This window comes from Oryctolagus cuniculus, chromosome 6, assembly GCF_964237555.1.
Source record: "Oryctolagus cuniculus chromosome 6, mOryCun1.1, whole genome shotgun sequence".
In the NCBI taxonomy this organism is placed as follows: Eukaryota; Metazoa; Chordata; class Mammalia; order Lagomorpha; family Leporidae; genus Oryctolagus; species Oryctolagus cuniculus.
The window spans coordinates 111,668,934-111,685,923 of record NC_091437.1 but is presented as its reverse complement, the minus strand read 5'-3'; the positions used below and the strand labels follow the sequence as shown (position 1 = coordinate 111,685,923).

Genomic DNA, 16,990 nt, shown 5'->3' with positions numbered 1-16,990 from the left:
CATATCAGTATCTAATGTGGTTAAGACAAAGAAAGAATGCCAAAATTACTAGACACCTCCGCAGAGCCAACTATAAAACTCCCAACTTTGAATGAGATTTGAATACATAACTGAAGCTTAACTGAGGTACAAATGGGCAATTAAATCTACAGAAGTTCTGAGACAATATTAGAGGTATATATCAGAAAAATCTTTGGACACCAACCAATTAGGTCATTACATAGAAACAAGGGTTAAGGGGAGCGGGAGAAAAAGCTCATGAGGACTTACATGGGAAAAAAGAATTTCCCTAGCAAGCTACAGCTGGAATTCTGGGGGTGAGGGTGGAGGAAGGCTGATCAGATGATTTATGTTGGGTCAGTTATGGGTTTTACTTAAAATTAAGAATAGCTTTAACAACTTATATTACACTATCGAGGATGATGAAACCTAAAAACTTCAAAAATAGAATATCTAGTCAAATAAATTACACTCCCATCCTCATCTCAAATACTCATATTATCAGAAGGGATAGATAACAAACCATGAATTTATGACAAGAAAATATCAGGGCCTTGAGCAAAGGAAGAAAGTAATCTCAGAAATCTGAAGTAGAACAACTGAACTTAACAACTGTAAAATCTATTTTAACGTGGGAGACTTTTGTTCTTACTACAGTGAAGTGAGGGAGTGGTCGAAACCGTTTATTCTTTATGTGTTTTGTCTGTTTCTTCCTTAAGCTCAACACATGTTTATTAAAAGAAGAGTCCCAGTTCTAGGAATGTAAAAAATACAATAAATTTTAAGGACTTCTACAACATGGGCGTTTGGCACAGCAGTTTAAGACATCACAGGGAATGTTTGCATCCCATGTTGGAATTGTTGGGTTCAAGTCCCCAGCACGCTTTGGATTCTACCTTCCTGCTAATGTTGGGTCATTGCCATCCACATGGGAGACCCAGATTCAGTTCCCAACTACTAGATTTGCCCAGGACAAACACTGACTGTTGAAGACTTTGGAGGAATGGACTAGTGGATAGCAGATCTCTGTCTCTCTCTGCCTTTCAAATAAATAAAAGGTCAAGAAATAAAAACTAAGAATTTAAGAATTCTATTTAAAAATTTTAAGGACTTCTAACTTCACTGAAGTTACCAAAGCACACAGAAAGTAAAACATGTAACTCCTTGGAAGACAAGAAGCTCTGAACAAAAATCCATATTTATTATTTTTTTAAATGTTAAAGAGAGAAAGAAGCTAAGCCTACAGGAAAATAAAATTGAAAACAAACTCAGGGGGTGGTATAAAGCCTTGCAGTAAAGACACCACAGTTAAGAGGTCAACATCCCATTTCAAGAGTGCCTGAGGGGCAGGGGCAGGCGCTGTGACACATCAGGTAAAACAGGTAAAACTGCTGCCTGCAGTGCTGGCATTCCACAAGGGCACTGGTTCAAGTCCTGGCTGCTCCACTTCCAATCCAGCTTTCTGCTCTGGCCTGGGAAAGGAGAAGATGTCCCAAGTCTTTGGGCCCCTGCATCCGCAAACCCGCATGGGAGACCCAGAAGAAGCTCCTGGCTCCTGGCTTTGGATCAGCAAAGCTCCAGCCATTGCAGCCATCTGGGAAGTGAACCAGAGGATGGAAGACCTCTCTCTCTGTCTCTGTAACTCTGCCTTTCAAATAAATAAATAAATCAACATTTTTTTTTTAAAAAAAAACAAAAAAGAGTGCCTGAGTTCAATACCAGGTTCTAGTTCCTGATTCTAGCTTCCTAGTCCCAGTTGGGGCGCCGGATTCTGTCCCGGTTGCCCCTCTTCCAGTCCAGCTTTCTGCCATGGCCCAGAAAGGCAGTGGAGGATGGCCCAGATCCTTGGGCCTTGCACTCGAATGGGAGACCAGGAGGAAGCACCTGGCTCCACCTGGCTCCTGGCTTCGGATCGGCGCAGTGCCCTGGCCGCTACACACCAGCCATAGCGGCCACTTAGGGGGTGAACCAATGGAAAAAGGAAGACCTTTCTTTCTGTCTCTCTCTCACTGTCTAACACTGCCTGTCAAAATAAATCAATCAATAAATAATGAAGATCCTTGGAAGTAACAGTGATAGCTCAAGTAATTAGGTTCCTGCCACCCATGTTGGAGACATGGAATGAGTTCCCAACTCCTATCTATAGTCCATCTCAGTTCCGGCCATTGTGGAGCATTTGGAGAGCAAACAGAGAGCACCTTTCTCTTTTTCTCTCTCTCCTCCCAAACAAATGAATAATTAAAGAAAAAAAAAAAGCAACTCAGGCCTAATTTACAAGACTGCAGAGGTCGAAAGAATAAATCATTGAGTGATATGGCAAAACTTTTAAAATCTTAGGTAAATGAAATAAGATTTATTGTTAACAACACAATCAGAATTTTTTCAAAAATCATATAAGAACCATTATAAAAGATGATTTTGTGAAAATTGAGATTTAAAGGTAACAAAAATTTCAATACAGCAATGGAGGCAATGAAGGAGTTACAGTAGCAATCAAAATCCCTTAGATCAACTGATAACACAGGTGCTGTCTCATGTTATCAGTATAATCAAACCTTAATAGAACCAAATAAAATACAAGAGAAATGACAGAGAATCACTCTGGGGGAGAAACGTTTCTAAAATAAAATACAGATTCCAGAATAATAATTGAGAAAATACATAAGGAACTTTCAATTCTTATAAGAAACATAACCTGAAACCTAATGATAAAAAAGTTAAAACTTTAGGTAAGAAAAAAATTAACAGGAAGAAAAGGAAAGGTATAAACAAATAAAATTAAAAACAGAAAAATACATAAGAGGAGGCTAACACTGGCACAGTGGTTAAGACGCTGCTTGGGCACCAACATCCCATTTCAGGGTGCCTGAGTTTGAGTCATGATTCCAGTTTCCTGCTAACTCATACCCTGAGAAGCAGCAGACAACAGCTCAAGTAGATCCTGGCTCCTAGCTTTGTGTCAGCCCCAACTGTTGTGGGTATCTGAGGAGTGAACCAGAGGATAGAAGATCTTTCTGTCTCTATATCTATCTCTTTACTTGACTGTACTGTCCAATACGTTAGCCACTAGTTACATGAGCCTACTTGAATTTGAATTTAAATTTAATTAAGTTGAAATAAGTTTAAAAAAACCAAGCTCTTTAGTTGCTATAGCCAAATTCCAAAAATTCAATTGTCATATGTGTTTAGTGGCTGCCATACTGGATAGCACAGATGCAGAACATATAATTCACAGCAGAAAATTCTATAGAAGAGCAACATGTAGAGAACTGTGCTAATAAGGCTCACATTTCACTAAGAAGAAAATTATATACAACACCAAAAGAATGTGTCAATAAATTTTGAAAATAGTGGGATTACATAAGAATACATTTTAAATCAGGGTGGGCATTGTGGCACAGTGGGTTAAACCACTGCTTGAGACAACTGCATCCCATATCAAAGTGCTGGTTTGAATCCTGGGTACTTCACTTCTGATGTAGCTTCCTGATAATGTGCCTGGGTATGCAGCAGATGATAGCCCACCTGGGCTCTGGCTTTAGCCAGGTTCAGCCCCAGCTGTCGTGGGCATTTGGGAGTGAACCAACATATGGGAGATATTTCTATCTTCTACCCTTCCCTCTTTTCCTTTCCTTTCCTTTCTCCCTGTTACTCTACCTTTCAAATACATAAATAAATCTCCAAAAAAAAGATTGGAAATCAAGATTATGATTAGGACAAGTAGCAATGTAAAGGACAAGGGGTCTTCAAAAAGAAACAGAAAATGTACATTATCTTTTAACTGTGTTATTCCACAAACTTTTCAAAATACCTTCATATAATTTGTGTTATTACTCTTTTTGATACTCCCTTCTGCCTTGTTCAAAGATCTTGATATTTTATTCTTATTTAAATGGTACTAAAATAAATACTTTTTTGATAAAACAAATATCTAACATACAGCACCACTACTAATGAAATAATGAGAAAATGAAGAGATAGTTAAGGTATATACAACAACCATTAAAATGTACAGGATAAGAGAAAGTTGTACCCTATCTGCTCTGGTCTGAACACTTCTTCCCACCCCAAATTCAAGTTAAAACTCAGTGACCAATCTGAGAGTATTAAGATGTGAGGTCTTGAACGAGTTCATGTCATGAGAACAGAGCCCTTACGGATGGTAACAGGTCCCTGGTGAAAAAGTTTGAGCACTTTTCTCTTCACCCACGTGAGGGCATAGCATTTGTCCTCTTGGAATGCAGCTAAGAAGCACCATCTTGAAAGCAGAGAATTGGCCTTCATTACACAAAGAACCCACAGGTGCCTTTATTTTGAAATTCCAGATCCTTGAACTGCAGAAATTATATTTCTGTTTTTATCAATACTAAGTCTCAGATATTTTGTTATAGCAGCAAACTGACCAATATAATTACCTATAAGAAAAATTTCATTCCTACATTAGAATGATATTCCAGGTTTCTTCAGTTATAGTTGTTACATATAGCTTATCTGTTTATTTACAGAATCATTTATTATACCTCCATCTCACTTTTTTTTTTTTTTAAGATTTTATTTATTTATTTGAGAGGTAGAGTTACAGACAGTGAGAAAGAGGCAGAGAGAAAGGTCCTCCCTCCATTGATTCACTCCCCAAATGGCCACAATGGCCGGAGCTGCACTGATCCGAAGCCAGAAGCCAGGTGCTTCTTCCTGGTCTCCCATGCGGGTGCAGGGGCCCAAGCACCTGGGCCATCTTCTACTGCTTCCCCAGGCCACAGCAGAGAGCAGGATTAGAAGAGGAGCAGCTGGGAATAGAACCGGCACCTATATGGGATACCGGCATGCAGGCGGGGGATTAACCTACTGCAACATGGCGCCGACCCCTCCTACATCTCATTTCAAAAAGAATTTAGGTTTAACTAAGTTTACATCAAAACACAAGGGTAGTTAACAAAAAGTTACAGTCCAACAGAACTTAAACAAAAATTCTAAGTACACCACAGAGCCATATCACTGTTGAAACAAAAAGGAGGAGCAAGGGGAACGGCCTGCTAGACAAATAGAACACGAAATGCTAATCGGCATGTTGTTCATGTGATAAAATGAACACTATTTAAAAAACCATGTAGTAGGCTGGCGCCACAGCTCAACAGGCTAATCCTCTGCCTGTGGCGCCGGCACACCGGGTTCGAGTCCCGCTCGGGGCGCCGGATTCTGTCCCAGTTGCGCCTCTTTCAGCCCAGCTTTCTGCTGTGGCCCGGGAAGGCAGTAGAGGATGGCCCAAGTGCTTGGGCTCCGCACCTGCATGGGAGACCAGGAGAAAGCACCTGGCTCCTGGGACTTGATCTTTAGCCATGCAATCTTCAAACTAGTTTGAACATCAGGGCTCCACAAAAGTCAAACCACTCAAGTTAACAATAGTAAAATCTTGTAGGTTCTGGAGTCAGCACTGTGGCATAGCAACCCACCCATATGTACCTGCTCCACTTCCCATCCAGCTCCCTGCTGATGTACCTGGGAATGCAACAGAAGATGGCCCAAGTGTTTGGGCACCTGCAGTGGGAGACCAGTAAGAAGCTTCTTGCTCCTGGCTTCAGATCGCCCCAGCTCTGGCCGTTGTGGCCATCTGGGAGTGAACCAGTGGATGGAAGACCTCTCTCTGTCTCTCCTCCTCTCTAACTCTGCCTTTCAAATAAATAAAAAAATAAATCTTTGCCGGCGCTGCGGATCACTTCGCTAATCCTCCGCCTGCGGCACCGGCCAAGCACTTAGGCCATCCTCCACTGCCTTCCTGGGCCACAGCAGAGAGCTGGACTGCAAGAGGAGCAACCGGGACAGAATCCGGCGCCCCAACCGGGACTAGAACCCGGGGTGCTAGCGCTGCAGGCGAATGATTAGCCAAGTGAGCCACGGCGCCGGCCAATACCCAATAACTCAAAATGTGACTGTATCTGGGAACAGGATCTTAAAAGAGGTAATTAAGTTACAGTCATTAAGTGACCCTAATCTCAAAACTGGTGTCTCACTAACTGAGCAACTAAAAGGAAACCTGTTGAAGTGATTGGACACCATGAGAAACAATGACTTGATCAGCCTTTGTCCTGACTGTCGAGGAACAACTTAATACTTTATTCCTTTTAGTATTTTTTGTTCTACTTAATAGAATTGGTTGAACTCTTTAGTTAACACACAATTATTCTTAGGTGTTTAAATTTAACTGAAAAGTGATCCCTGTTAAATATAAGAGTGTGAATAAGAGAGAGAGGAGATGTACAGTTTGGCACATGCTCAATCAGACTTACCCCTAATGGTAGTTAGAAACATGCCAGGGGATTCCAATTCAATCCCAATGAGGTGGCATGCACCAATACCATCTCATTAGTCCAAGTGATAAGTTTCAGTTCATAATTGATCATGATAGGTCTAAGAGTCAAAGGGATCACATAAACAAGACTAGTGTCTGCTAATACTAACTGACGGAATTAAAAAAGAGAACAATCCAACATGGGAAGTGGGATACACAGCAGACTCATAGAATGGCAGATGCCCTAAACAGCACTCTGGCCTCAGAATCAGCCCTAAAGGCATTCGGATCAGCCCATGAAAGTATTTCAGGCATGGAAAGCCAAGACACTCTGGCAAAAAAAAAATGACCTAAATGAAAGATCTCTGAGTGAGATCCCAGTGGAAAGTATGGGCATCAAAGAAAGAGGTACCTTTCTCTGAAGGGAGAAGAGAACTTCTACTTTGGTTATGGCCTTGTCTAAGTAAGATCAGAGTTGGCGAACTCAAGAGGTTTCCATAGCCTTGGCAGCTCATGACAAGAGTCTCGGGTGATTACTGACGTCATAAATAAGAGTGTCAATTGTTAAATCAACGGGAGTCACTGTGCACTTACTCCCCATGTAGGATCTCTGTCCTTAATGTGTTGTACTATTTGAATTAATGGCATTACTAGTACTCAAACAGTACTTTATACTTTGTGTTTCTGTGTGGGTGCAAACTGTTGAAATCTTTACTTAGTATATACTAAATTGATCTTCTGTCTATAAAGATAATTGAAAATGAATCTTGATGTGAATGGGATGGGAAAGGGAGTGGAAAATGGGATGGTTGCAGTTGGGAGGGAGGTTATTGGGGGAAAAAACCGCTATAATCCAAAAGTTGTACTTTGGAAATTTATATTTATTAAATAAAAGTTTAAAAAAAAAAACTGGTATCTCTTATAACAAAAAGAAATTTGGGAGCAGGCACTTGGTCTGACCTCAACACTGGGGACATTTGAGAAAGGGAACCAGTAGACTGGAGCATACTCTGTCTCTCTCTCCTTTTGCCTCTCAAATAAATTTGGGGGCAGGGGTAATCAGGACACAGCCACATGTACAAAATGATGTCCATAAGAAAATAAAGGGAGAAGACAGCTCTCTATAAACTGGGTGAGAGGCCTCAAAAGAACCCAACACCCTGTATATCTTGATTATGGATTTCTAGCCTCCAGAAATTTGAGAAACTCCTTTGGTTTAAAATACCCAGTCTGTAGTATTCTGTTATGGCAGACCCAGCAAACTCATATACTTTTTAAATATAAAAGATAAAATAAAAATCTTACTCGCTGCCTAGGGTGGATGGTACTATTACAGTTACTATCTAATCACTGTAGCAACATTTATTAAAATTTTATTTTTTTACTGAGCATATTCTGCTCAATTAAATCCTAAGAGACAATGTTAAATTTATAGTTTATGAACAAATTTCAAAGTATACTGGCATTAAAATATAATTTTTATGTCGAAGGTAATTATAATTTTTATGTCACAGGTAATTGTAATTTTTATATACAGGTTCAGTACAATCTGTTATAACTGGAAACAATCTAAATGTCCAACAACAAAGGCATGATTAAACAATAATAACCTAAACTAGGTACTGAATACTTGCAACACCTATTACTTAATTCTGTACCAAGAAGAATTACATGACACTGCCCGCCCCCAGAAGCTATGATACAGCAGGGAATCAAACTTACAATGCTTCAATAGAATGTATATTTTAAAATCAGAATACATAATAATTAGCATGGTTTATACTAACTAGTATAAACTATAATAATTGACATCTTGGTATTTTGACTAACAGTTCTTGATATCCAAAAATATATCAAAAACTGATTTTTGGCCGGCACAGTGGCTCACTTGGCTAATCCTCTGCCTGCGGTGCCAGCACCCCGGGTTCTAGTCCCGGTCGGGGCACCGGATTCTGTCCCGGTTGCTCCTCTTGCAGTCCAGCTCTCTGCTGTGGCCCAGGAAGGCAGTGGAGGATGGCCCAAGTGCTTGGGCCCTGCACCTCCATGGGAGACCAGGAGGAAGCTCCTGGCTTTGGATCGGCGCAGTGTGCCAGCTGTAGCGGCCATTTCGGGGATGAACCAACGGAAGGAAGACCTTTCTTTCTCTCTCTCTCTCTCACTGACAACTCTGCCTGTCAAAAAAAAGGTGGGGGGGTACCTGATTTTTAAACTAGATGTGTATTTTCAGAAAGAACATTTTTAATAAATCAACTTACTATTTTAAGCATTAGCATTTTAACCCTTAACTGATCAAACCTACTTTCAGAAATGAATGAGAAAATCTCTAAGGAGAGAAGACTTACAGATTTTAACAAAGGCTTCAGTTTGAGTGAACTATTGGAAACTGCCCAAATCTCAGGATAGGAATAGGAGAAAATATTTGCAAACTGTTCCTTTGATAATTAATATCCAGAATATAAGGAACTCAAAAAAATACATCAACAACAACAACAAAAAATAGATCAAGTTTTTAAATGAGCAAAGGCTAAAGTGGTTGGATCCGTTAGTCAATGTGGGAGATCTAGACTGGATTCCTTTTGGCCTGACCCACCTGTGGTCAGCATGGGCACTGGTTGATGGGATGTGAAATCTATCTGTGCATGTGTATATATGTCTGTCTGTCTGTCTTTCTCACCATCTCTCTGCTTCTCAAATTAAAAAGAAAGAAAGAAAAAACAAAAAACTGAGCAGGGGCCAGCATTGTGGCATAGTAGCTTAGGCTGTCTAGCCTGTGATGCCAGCATCTCATGAGTGCCAGTTTGAGTCCTGGCTGCCCTATTTCCAATCTAGCCCTCTGCTAATATGCCTGGAAATAATCAAAGATGGCTCAAGGGCTTGGGCCTCTGCCACTCATGTGGGAGACGTAGATGGAGTTCCAGGCTCCATGCTTCAGCATGGCCCAACCCCAACTATCATAGCCATTTGCAGAGTAAGCCAGCAGATGGAAGAGCTCTCTCTCTCTCTTACTTTCTGCAACTCTGCCTTTCAAATGAATAAATAAATCTTTAAAAATTTGCGAATGAAAGATTTAAATAGATATTTCTCATAAAATAAGGAATAACAATAGCCAACAAATATATGAGAAAATGCTCAATATAATTAAACAATGGAAAAACGCAAATCAAAACCATAAGGAGATGATTTTACTCCATGTAGAATAGCTATTATCAAAAAGAAAAATAACAAAGGCTAGCAAGGATGTGAAGAAATGAGAACCCTTATATATTGTTAGTGGGGATGTAAATAAGTAGCCATTATAGAGAACAGAATGGAGGTTCTCAAAAAACTAAAAATAGGGGCTGGTACTGTGGTGGGGCAAGTTAAGCCACAGCTTGAGACGCTGGCATCCTACATCTGACTACCAGTTCAAGTCCCTGCTCTGCTTCTGATATAGCTCCCTGTTAATGCTCCTGGGAAGGCAGCAGATGATGGCCCAGATGCTTGGGCCCCGCCACCTGCATGGAAGATCTGAAGAAGTTCTGGGCTCTGCCTTCAGTCTGGCACAGCCCTGGCCACTGAAGACATTTGAGTGAATCCACAGATGGAAGTACCTTCCATTCCCCCTCTCTGTCAAATAAATAAATAAATCTTTAAAAAAACTAAAAATAGATCATAGGATCCAGCTATTCCACTTCTGGGTATACATATGAATGAAATCAGTATATGAAAGAGATACTGTACTCCCATGTTCACCAAAACTCTATTCACAACAGCCAAGATAGGCACCCAACCTAGGTGTCCAGATCTTTATGTTAAATAAGCCAGAAGACAAACCCCATGTTTTCTCTCATGTGTAAGTAAGAAAAATAAAAGTCAATCTGAACTTAGTGATTACTACAGGTTAGAAAGAGGGTGCAGGAGAGGGAGATAACAGAGGGAAACTAGATAACAGGTTATATATTCCAGTATTCTACAACTCAGTGAGGCGACCATAATTCACAAAAATGTATCATATACTGAATGAAAAACTAGAAGAGGAACTGGTAGGCTCCAAACATAAAAGGGGGTGGGGGGAGGATATTAATTATCTGCATCAGTTTACAATGCATACATGTGTAAAAATACTGAACTGTATCCCCTAATAATATACAATATTACATGTTAATAAAAAAAAAAAAGATACCACCTAAACATCGGACAATAGAAGATTAAGTACATCATGATATGAAAAAAAAAATTGTGTGGATCCTAAAACCCTAAACTAGAACTCTGGTTTTTAATCTTCAATAGATGATTCAATTTGAGAATATATAAAAAGCTATAAATTCCTCCCCAGAATTACAAATATATGTAAGTATCAGCCCCCAATTTTTACAAACAATGATAGGAGATTAAAAAATCATTGAAATCTTAACTACCTTTAAAAGTCCAGGCTAGGCCGGCGCCGCGGCTCAATAGGCTAATCCTCCGCCTAGCGGCGCCGGCACACCGGGTTCTAGTCCCGGTCGGGGCGCCGGATTCTGTCCCGGTTGCCCCTCTTCCAGGCCAGCCCTCTGCTGTGGCCAGGGAGTGCAGTGGAGGATGGCCCAGGTGCTTGGGCCCTGCACCCCATGGGAGACCAGGAAAAGCACCTGGCTCCTGGCTCCTGCCATCGGATCAGCGCGGTGCGCCGGCCGCAGCGCGCCGGCCGCGGCGGCCATTGGAGGGTGAACCAACGGCAAAGGAAGACCTTTCTCTCTGTCTCTCTCTCTCACTGTCCACTCTGCCTGTCAAAAAAAAAAAAATAAATAAAAAAAAATAAATAAATAAAAAATAAAAGTCCAGGCTAGAAAATTTTAATATCATGAATGTATGATTTATTATAGTATATTATTAAATTATAAAAAGCAGAGGACAGGCCTGCACTGTGGGCCAGCAGGTTAAGCAGCTAACTATGACACACAGCCTTCCCAAATTGGAGCACCAGTTAAAGTCCCAGCTGCTCCACTTCCAATGAAGCTCCCTGCTAATGTGACTGGGAAAGCAGAAGACGATGGGCAACTACCTGAGCCTCTTCCATCCATGTGGAGGACCCAGATGGATTTCCAGGCTCCAGGCTTCAGCCTTGCCCAACCCAGCCAATGCAGTCATTTGGAGAGTAAATCAGGGGATGAAAGATCTCTTTCTCTTTCTCGCCCTCTCTCTGTGTCATTCTGCTTTTGAAATAAATTTTTTAAGGGGGTTGGGGAGATAAACTAGTAGAATAAAGAAAACCAAAAATATGACTGTGTCTATGAACAAGAAAAAAGATTATGAGGAGTGGTTACTCTTGCATAGAATTACCTGTAATTTTCTATATTTTCCATATGTAGTTATATAATAAAAAAACAAAAAGAGTTACAATTTGCTTTATCTAATTTAAATTGTTATTACTTAAGTAGCAAAGTAGAATATGCTCAGATAATGACCATTTTTAAGTTTTAAAGTATATAAGTAAATAATAAATGACTGATGAGCCCTAATAACAAGATACTTGTGAATGAGACCATTTTTTAACTCTGCAAAAGGAAGACAGTCCAAGGTAAATACTAGCTATTTAATATAATATCACAAACTTAAATGCAATCAAAAGTAATAATTGAGGTTCTCCTTCATGAACACAGAACAATTTTATTTATTTATTTATTTATTTATTTATTTATTGCTCTTGGACTTTAATATATGGTCAAATAGTTTAAAATAACTTGCATGGAAACAAAGGTCAGAAGAAAAAAACTTACGTTTTCTATTGTGTGCTAACAGAGCCTGTTTCAAATCTATGGTTGCTCTTCCCAATAAAGCATCTGCTTTTAAAGTGTGATGACTCCAAACCCGAAATTCCAATGTAGTCTGTGGGGTCACATTGCTATAAAAGCAAAATTGCAACAAAAATACAGTAAGACACAGAATTACTCTAAGTGATAATTCGTGTTAAACCATTTATTTCAAATATGTTCTTAAAACCATGAATTCAGTTTAGGAACTACTATATGAGACAGTGAACTACCTGAAATATAACTAAAAATATTTACTCTCAAATATAACTTAACTATAACTAGTTAAAAATTTTTATACTAGCAAACCAAAATACCAGCATTACAATTTCTTACTGAGAATTAACAATAACACTATTTATATTTCAACAAATTTCTAAAGATTTAAGAAAACTGAGAGCATCGGTTATATTTTTATTGTATACATTTATCCCATTCTATTTTTTATTCCCAAAGAAACCTTTTATTCAATGAGCACAAATTACATAAGTACAACTTTAGGAACAGAGTGATTCTTCCCACCATTACTGCCTTCCCACTTCTACTCTGACCCCACTTCCTCCTCCCTCTCCCATTCCCAGTCCCATTCTCCACTAAGGTTCACCTTCAATTGACTTTATACACAGAAGACCAACTCTAAACTAAGTAAAGATTTCAACAATTTACACACACACACACACACACACAAACTGGAAACAAATTTTATAGTTAATCTTCACAATACACTCATTGAGGACAGAGGTTCTGCATGGAAAGTAAGTGCACAGTGACTCCTGTTGTTAATTTAATGATTAACATTCTTATGTATGATGTCAATGATCACCCAAGATTCTTACATGAGCTGCCAAGGCTATGGAAGCCTTTTGAAACCATAATCTCCGTTATTATTTAGACAAGGCCATAAGCGATGTGGAAGTTCTCTCCTCGCTTCAGAGAAAAGTACATCCTTCTTTGATGGCCACTTCTTTCCACTGGGGTCTCACTCAAAGAGATCCTTTATGTAGGACATTTTTTTGCCAGTGTCTTGGCTTTCCATACCTGAAATGCTCTCATGGGCTTTTCAGTTAGAACAGAATGCCTTAAGGGCTGATTCTGAGGTCAGAGTGCTGTTTAGAGCTACTGTCATTCTGTGAGTCTGCTGTGTGGACTGCATCCCAAGTTGGAACATTCTGGCCTTTCTAATTCTATTATTACCAGACCTTTGATCTTATTTACATGATCCTTTTAACATTTAATCCTATCTAAATGATCACTTTGACACTTAATATTATCACTTTGACACTTAAGATAGCCTTTTTACCACCTACTTTAATGGAATTTGGGGTTCCATGGCAAGTTTTTAGACTGTACCCTTAGAAGTAAGTCTATAGGGATATATATGGTACCACACAGCTTTATAGTTACAAACTTCCTCCTCCCTTTCTTATTCCCACTCTTATTTTTTTAACTGAGATCTATTTTCAATTGACTTTATATACATATGATTAACTCTATCTTAAGTAAAGAGTTTAACAAATAGTATGAAGAAAAAGGAAAAAAAAAAACTGTTCCTCAACAGTCAAGACAAGCGCTGTTCAAGTCATTGTTTCTCAAAGTGTCAACTTCACTTTCACAGATTTCCTTTTAGGTGCTCCATTAGTTATCACAGTTCAGGGAGAACACGGTATTTGTCCCTCTGGGACTGGCTTATATCTTTAAGTATGATGCTTTCCAGATTCATCCATTTCATTGCAAATGACCATATTTCATTTTTTTCCCCACTGTGTAGTATTCTATAGAGTACATATCCCATAATTTCTTTATCTGCTCTTCAGTATATGGGCATATAGGTTGATTCCATGCCTTAGCTATTGTGAATTGAGCTGCAATCAACATGGGAGCACAGATAACTATTTGATTTAATTTCCCTTAGATAAATTACCAGGAGTGGGATGGCTGGGTTATACAGTAGGTCTATATTCAGATTTCTGAGGTATCTCTAAACTGTCTTCCATAATGGTTTCATTTTCAGGTTTAAGAATTAAAGGTGATATTAGCTTCATAGAAGGAGTTTGGGAGGATTCTCTCCCTTTCAACTGTTTTGGAAAAACTTGAGAAGAACTGGCATTAGATCTGGTAGAATTCAGCCGCGAAGCCATCCAGTTCTGAGCTTAACTTGGATGGGAGGGTGTTTATTACTGATTCAATTTCCTTTTTTGGTTATTGGTATGTTTAGGTTTTCTATCTTCATGCTCAATTTAGGTAGGTTACATGTGTCCAGAAATCTATCCATTTATTTTTCCTGTTTTGTTGACATACAGCTCTTCGTAGTAATCTCATGATTCTTTTTATTTCTTTGGTGTCTGTTGTTACATTTTTTTTGTTCATCTACAATTTTATTGATTTGGGTCTTCCCCATTTTTTTTTTTTTGGTTAGTTGGGACAATGGTGTGTCAATTTTGTTTATTTTTTAAAAAATACAGCTTTTTGTTAACGCTGACCCTTTGTATTTTTTTTGTTTCAATTTTGCTTATTTTGTCTCGAATTTTAATTATTTCTTTTCTCCTACTAGTTCTTGGTTTGGTTTGCTATTGTTTTTCTAGATCCTTGAGATGCACTGATAGCTCATTTATTTGGTACCTTTCCAATTTCTTCATGTAGGCACTAATTGCTATAAACTTTCTTCTGCTTTCGCTGTATCCCATACATTTTGATATGTTGTACTGTCAGTCTTTTTTGTTTCCAGAATTTTTTTGATTTCTCTTTTGATATCTTCCATGATCCATAGTTCATTCAGAAGCATGTTGTTAATCTTCATGTGTTTGCATATATTCTAAGGTTTCCTGAGTTATTGATTTCCAGTTTCATACCATTGTGGTCTTCGAAGATGCAAGGTATGATTTTGATTTTTTTGAATTTGCTGAGACTTGCTTTATGGCAAGAGGTTTCCTAGAGAAAGCTCCCTGCACTACAGAAAAGAATGTGTATTCTACAACTGTAGGGTGAAAAGTTGTATAGATATCAGCTACGTCCATTTGGTTTATAGTGTTGATTAGCTATGCTGTTTCCTTGCTGGTTTTCTGTCTGGTTGATCTGCCCACTGCTGAAAGTGCAGTATTGAAATTCCCCATTACTACTGTATTTGAGTCTATGTCTCACTTTAGATCCCTCAAGATTTCTTTTAAATAGCCAGGTGCCCTGTAATTAGGTGCAAATAGTTATATCTTCCTGTTGAATTGATCCCTTAATCATTACACACTGCCCTTCTTTGTCTCTTAGCAGTTTTTGTGTCAAAGTCTGTTTTATCTGATATTAGGATGGCTACACCAGCTGTTTTTGTTTTCTGCTGGCATGGAATATCTTTTTCCAACCTTTCACTTTCAGTATGCATGCATCTTTATTGGTGAGATATGTTTCTTGTAGGCAGCAAATAGATGAGTGCTGTTTTATAATCCATTCAGCCAATCTGAGACTTTTAACTGGAGAGTTGAGGCCATTTACATTCAAGGTGACTACTGATAAGCAATGACTTTGCCCTGCCATTTTCCCATAAATATTTCCATCGTTTACTTTCTGTTTCCTTTATACTTTTACTGGGAGATTTCCTTCCTTTACTTTCTTCTGTATTGATGAACATGTTTTGTATTTCTGTGTATAGCACATACTTAAGCATCTTCTGTGGAGCTGGACGTGTGGTGACAAATTCTTTCAGTTTCTGTTTGTCATGAAAGGTCTTTATTTCACCTTTGTTCATAAATGAGAGCTTTGCAAGGTATAGTATTCTGGGTTGACAGTTTTTTTTTTTTTTTCTTAAGACTTGGAAAATAGCTCTGTCTCCTAGCCTTTAGGGTTTCTGATAAGTTCACTGTGAATCTAGTTGGAGATCCTCTGAAAGTAATCTGGCGTTTCTCTCCTGCATATTTTACAATCTTGTCTTTATGTTTTAACTATGGAGAGTTTGCTTACAATGTATCGTGGTGAAGATATTTTCTTATCATGTCTATTAAGAGTTCTATGTGCATCCTATACTTCGATGTCCCTTTCTTTCTTTAAATTGGGGAAGTTTTCTGTTATTATTTCACTAAAAAGGCCTTCTGTTCCTTTCTCTCTTTCAATGCCTTCAGGAACTCCTAAAACCTGTATGTTGGGTCGTTTGATAGATTCCTGTAGATTATTAACAGTGTTTCTTAGTTTTCTAATTTCATCTTCTTGTGTTTGGTCTGACTGTGTAATTTCCTGTGCTTTGTCTTATAAGTTGTATATTCTTTCTTCTGCTTTACTGATTGTGTTAAGGCTCTCCACTGTATTTTTTATTTGTTCTACTGAATTCTTCATTTCTAAGATTTCATTTTGATTTCTCTTTAAGATCTCAATTTCTTTTTTTTTTTATTTTTTTCATGTATGTTTTAAGGAATACAAATTTCCTAATAACAACTTGAGGATTACAGTTATTCTCCCCACCATATCAGCCCTCCCACCCACACTTCTACAACTCCTCCTCCTCCCTCTCCCCTTACCAGTCCTATTCTCCATTAAGATTCATTTTCAATTAACTTTGTACACATTCAACAATTGTGTTGAACATTCAACACAATTTGTACACATTCAACAATTCAATTTGTGCACACACACACAGAAGAACTGCTTGAGAACTGGTTTTACAGTTAACTCTCAGTACAACTCATTGAGTACAGAGGTCTGGCACGGGGAGTTAGTACACAGTGACTCTTGTTATTAACTTAACAATTAACACTCTTATATATGATGTCAGTGAACACAGAGGCTCTAATGAGCTGCCTAGGCTGTGGAAGCCTTTTGAGTACACAATCTCTGTCAGTATTTGGATAAGGCCATAAGCAAAGTGGAAGTTCTCTCCTCCCTTTTGAGAAAAGTACATCTTCCTTTGATGGCCACTTCTTTCCACCGGGGTCTCACAGAGATCTTTCATGTAGAA

General features: G+C 38.7%; 1 protein-coding gene across 7 annotated transcripts in view; it reads right to left on the bottom strand.

Moving 5' to 3' along the window:
* WWP1 (WW domain containing E3 ubiquitin protein ligase 1) overlaps positions 1–16,990 on the bottom strand; it is a 135,401-nt gene that overhangs the window by 73,028 nt on the left and 45,383 nt on the right. For all 7 annotated transcript variants that reach the window (XM_051844599.2, XM_051844598.2, XM_051844597.2 and 4 more), the window contains one exon: positions 12,025–12,149. In XM_051844599.2, coding sequence (XP_051700559.1) covers positions 12,025–12,149 — 125 coding nt within the window. The remainder of the gene's footprint in view (positions 1–12,024; positions 12,150–16,990) is intronic.